This window comes from Gracilinanus agilis, unplaced genomic scaffold, assembly GCF_016433145.1.
Source record: "Gracilinanus agilis isolate LMUSP501 unplaced genomic scaffold, AgileGrace unplaced_scaffold2064, whole genome shotgun sequence".
NCBI classification, from domain to species: domain Eukaryota; kingdom Metazoa; phylum Chordata; class Mammalia; order Didelphimorphia; family Didelphidae; genus Gracilinanus; species Gracilinanus agilis.
In genome coordinates this window covers 1-4138 of record NW_025352071.1, presented here as the reverse complement: position 1 = coordinate 4138, position 4138 = coordinate 1, and the positions used below count along the sequence as shown (strand labels likewise).

At 68.8% G+C, this 4138-nt stretch overlaps 1 protein-coding gene across 1 annotated transcript; it reads right to left on the bottom strand.

Annotated features, from left to right (window-relative positions):
* Positions 1–6: 6 nt before the first annotated feature.
* Positions 7–4095, bottom strand: LOC123254378 (bromodomain adjacent to zinc finger domain protein 2A-like; the record flags this gene model as incomplete). The annotated part of the gene is made up of 13 exons (XM_044683413.1): positions 7–647; positions 720–863; positions 980–1182; positions 1260–1406; positions 1495–1627; positions 1730–2016; positions 2103–2257; positions 2326–2704; positions 2783–3312; positions 3400–3544; positions 3623–3682; positions 3765–3906; positions 4021–4095. Coding segments are annotated over 13 exons (2566 nt in total), but the record flags the coding sequence as incomplete, so codon positions are not given.
* Between the last annotated feature and the right edge of the window lie 43 nt (positions 4096–4138).

The following is a 4138-nucleotide window of genomic DNA, read 5'->3' as shown; positions in this document are numbered from 1 at the left end:
TCCCCCCCCCCAGCCGGCCCCAGAGGAGGCCGGACATCTGGAGGGAAGGCCGAGGAGCGTCCGGGGGCCGGGGCGAGGGGAGGAACCCGTACACAATCGTTTTCTATTATTGGAGGAGGGAGGGGGGAGGGCTGGACGTGGAAGCAGCATGTCCAGGGCCCCGTGGCCGGCTCCGCACGCTCGGGAGGTAAGTCCACTTTACTGGCCGTTACAACGGGTCCTCGCACAGTACAGAGTGTTTCTCGGTTTCACACATTCACTAGAACTATTGCTATCAGGAAAAGGCCCCGAGCGCGGGGCGGGGAGGGGGCGGTGGGGCCCCTCCAGTGAGAAGATTCAGCAGAAAGGAAAACAATTCTCTTTCTCTTTTTGGCTTTCAGTCCGGGAAGGCCCCTTCCCCGCCCCTGCGCGTGAGGGGGAGGGAAGGGGCAAAGGGGGCCGGGGGAGTCTCTGGGAGGCCGGCTGGCCCCCCGCTGCAGCCTCACACGTCGGCCCGTTTTCCCTGATAAAACTCCTCCCAGCGGCTCTCAAAGAAGCGGCGCATGACATGGCCAGCCTTGCCCACCTCCGAGTCGTCCTCGTTGAAGGTCTGGCAGTTGTCGAAGACCAGGAGGGCGTCTGCGGCGAACTCCTCCGAGTTAGTGTACCTGGGGGGGGGGGAGGCACCGTCAGGGGGGGCCCGAGCGCAAGGAGGCCCGGGGAGGGGACAGCAGCCTCACCCGCCCCGGAGGAGCCGCTCCCTCATGGTAGAGAAGTCCATGGGGTTCTTGATGATGCGCCGGTAGCCGCTCACGAGCCGGGGGTTCACAGGCTCCAAGAAGGGCCAGGCCGACGTGTGCGACTCCATCTCCATGAGGATGATCCTGTGGTCAGAGGATGCGGAGCCTGGGCTCAGGCCAGCCCCGGCTGTGGGACACCCCCCACCCCTGTCCTTGCCCCCCCCATGACACCCCCCACACACCCCCCTGGGGTCACTCACTCGCAGAAGGTGAGGTCACTCCGGTGATGCCGCACAGAGAGGCGCCGCCTGGAGGCCAGGCCATCCCCAGAGCATCTGGGCCCGGCTCCTCCATCCCGGCCCCGGGACGTGGTCCGCCGCCGCCTTTTGCTCTCAGGCTCTGGGAGGTCCGGCGGGCCACCCCTCCGCTTCTGGCCCCTTTTGGGGCAGCCTCCCTCTGTCTGCTGGGGACGGGAGACGGCTCGAGAGAGGCCGGGGACACCCCACCCCCACCCGTCAACCACCCAGCACCGGGCCTCACCTGGGCCGTACAGACGGCGCAGAACCAGTCTCCTTCGGGCACGGAGTCCATTCTGGGTCGGTGGCAATAGATGTGGCAGCCGCGGTCACAGCCATCACAGAGCAGCAAAAATTCATCATTGTCCCCCCTCCGGCACACCAGGCATGTCTGAGGAGCAGGGGGGGCTGTGAGCCCACTGCTGGGCCGATTCCCCTCCGGGGCCCTCCCCTCCGGGACCCTCCCCTCCGGGCCTCACCACTTTGTTGACAGACTTCTCCCAGGCGATGGAGCGCTCCAGCTGCCCCAGGCAGAGGCACACCTGGGCGGCGCTCCGGCACCTCTCCAGAGTCTGCCTCCAGGTGCGGATGCGGGGGGTGATCTCGTAGGCTCTGCAGGGAGCAGGGAATGGGGAAGGGGCTTCGGTGGGGGAGCGCCCTCCCGGGGAAGGAGAACCCAGGCCCCGGGGAAGCCCATCCCGAGCGGTCACTCACATCTCGGTGGTCCCCAGAGCGGCGGAGTCGGGAGGGCTCAGGAGCGCTTTCTCCAGCACGACTTCGTGGGCCGGCCAGAGCGGCTCGCGGAGGTACCTGCGCTCCACATTCTGCTCGAGGGCCGCCAGCCGCTGCACGGCCAGATCCAGGGGGTTGGTGTCCTCCCGGGAGGGCGCCAGCCCGTCCCGGCCCCGGCCCCGCACCGTGATGTCCTCCAGGGGATCCGGCCGGTGCTCGCAGTAGGCCAGGTCTTCTCGGGCAGAGTCCGGGCTGGGGCACGTCCAGCCCTGGGGGTGGAGAGGCCGGTGAGGGGGGAGGCCCTAGGAGGGGTTCCCTCCTCTATGGCAACGCCCGCCCCGGGCTCCCCCCGTACCCGGATCTGCAGGTCGGCCAGCAGCACCCGCTGCTCCAGCTCCTCCACACACTGCAGCACGGCCAGGTCGGCTTCAAAGGTCCTCTGAGCCGGGGCCCAGCCCGCCAGCTCCTTCACAGACCACATGGGGAGGCGGTTCGGCTGGAGAATGGGGTCTGCAAGGAGGGTGCCGGTCACCAGGGCCCCCCCAGGCCCCCCTCACCCCCCTCAGGCTCCCCCTCACCTGTGGATGGCCTCAGGCAGACCTCCCTCAGGAAGTCCCTGTGCTTACAAAGGTGCTTGTGCAGGGCCTTCTCGCGGATGCCCCGGGGGTGCAGGGCCCGCAGGGTGGCCTCCAGCTCCTCAGGATCCCGGATCCACCACCAGCCGGTGAGCATGTCTGCGGGCACGGGCTGGGCAGTGAGCTGGGTCAGGTAGCGCTGTTCCATCTGCTTGAAGAACTTGCTGGGGGGGCGCCCCCTCCGCTTGGGCTGCCCGGCCCCCCCTGGGCTCTGGGGCCCCTTGCCGGGGCCGCCCGCCCATCTCCTGGAGGCTGAGGCAGAAGGCGGGGTGGGGGCCGGCGGCTTTGAGGAGTGTGGTTTGGCCGCGCTGGACCCGTTCGCCTGCTGGGAGAGATTGGGGGTTGGGAGGGGTCCTGCCGGGGCACCGCCCAGCCCTCCCCCAGCTCCCAGGGCTCTTACTGGCGGTGTTGGTGGATCGGGGTCAGGGCCATCCCCGTCGCAGGGCGTCCGGGGGAGCAGGTTGAACCACGGGCCCCGGGGCCCGGGGGGCTCGGGCTCCTCAGGGTAGGCCGGGGGTCCAGGCTCCAGCTGGCCGGGGCTGCTGTCCGGTGTGAGGACGGAGCTGCTGAGCAGGGAGCCGTGTCTCTGGGTCTGGCTCAGCCACGAGAGGAAGGCCGACTGGCTGAGGTCGTGCTGGCTCTGGCCCAGGGACATGGGGGAGTCCTCGGGCTCGAGAAGCCCATTGAAGGCCGGCTCCGGGGCCCGCGTGAGCTCAGGCTCCTCCTTTGCCACGGGCGACATGGGACTCCCTGGCAGCTCAGGCGCAGGCTTGGTCTTCCTGGGCCGGCCCCTGCTCCGGGCACCGGGCGACCAAGGCCGGCCGGCTCCCTGGGCTGATTCCTTCTTCACTGTGAAGGGCGGCGTGGAGGGGGCTGGGGTGCCCTCCCCCCCCACGGAGTCGGCTTCCTGCTTGGTCGCATCCTCCAAGGCTGTGGGGACAAGTGAGAGGCTCAGGGCCCAAAGCCAGCCTCTCCACCTCCTCCCAGCCACCCCATGCCAGGGTGGGAGACCCGGACCTGCGGCTTCCTCGGCCCCTTCCACAAAGATCCCAGACAGGTAGGGCAGCACCCAGTATCGGCGCCTGTAGCGGTCCTGGCCCAGGGACACGGCTCTCAGCATCTGGGATGAGTGGAGCAGCTTCTTTCGGAAGAACAGCTGGCGCTGGGGGAGGAGGAAGCCAAAGGTAGAGCCGGCCCAGCGCCCCGGCCGCCCCCCAGCCCCCCGCGAGGGCCCCACTACCTTGGTGAGCTTCTCGATCTGCCGCTCCAGCTCGGGAACACTGAAGGCTGGAGGGTCACCCTAGAGAGGGGGAGAGGCCAGTGAGGAGGTGCCAAGGCCCGGCCATGGCTCCCCCAACCCCCGCCCTGCCCCAGGCCGGCACCTCATCCTCCTCCTCATCCTCCTCCTCCAGGCCGCTCGTCTCCTCCAGGATGCGGGAGCTCCGCCTGCGGCCCAAACTCTCCTCTGAGCCCAGCAGGTCCGTCTCGGGCCGGCCCGTGCGCTTAGCCAGAGCCGTTTTCAGCCTGGGAGAGGGATTTGGGGCGCAGGAAGGAAAAGGGAAAGAGCCGTAAAGAAGACGGACCCCGAGGGGCACCCCACTGCGCCCACCCAAGGCCCGCCACCCACCCTGCCCCTACCTGCGCAGCCGGCCTTCCACCACCCACTTGTTCCTGCGGTAGCTGGACATGCTCTCCAGGGTCTTGTCGATCTCCCTGAGGGGGAATGGAGGAGGTGGGGAGGGGGTGCAGGAGGGAC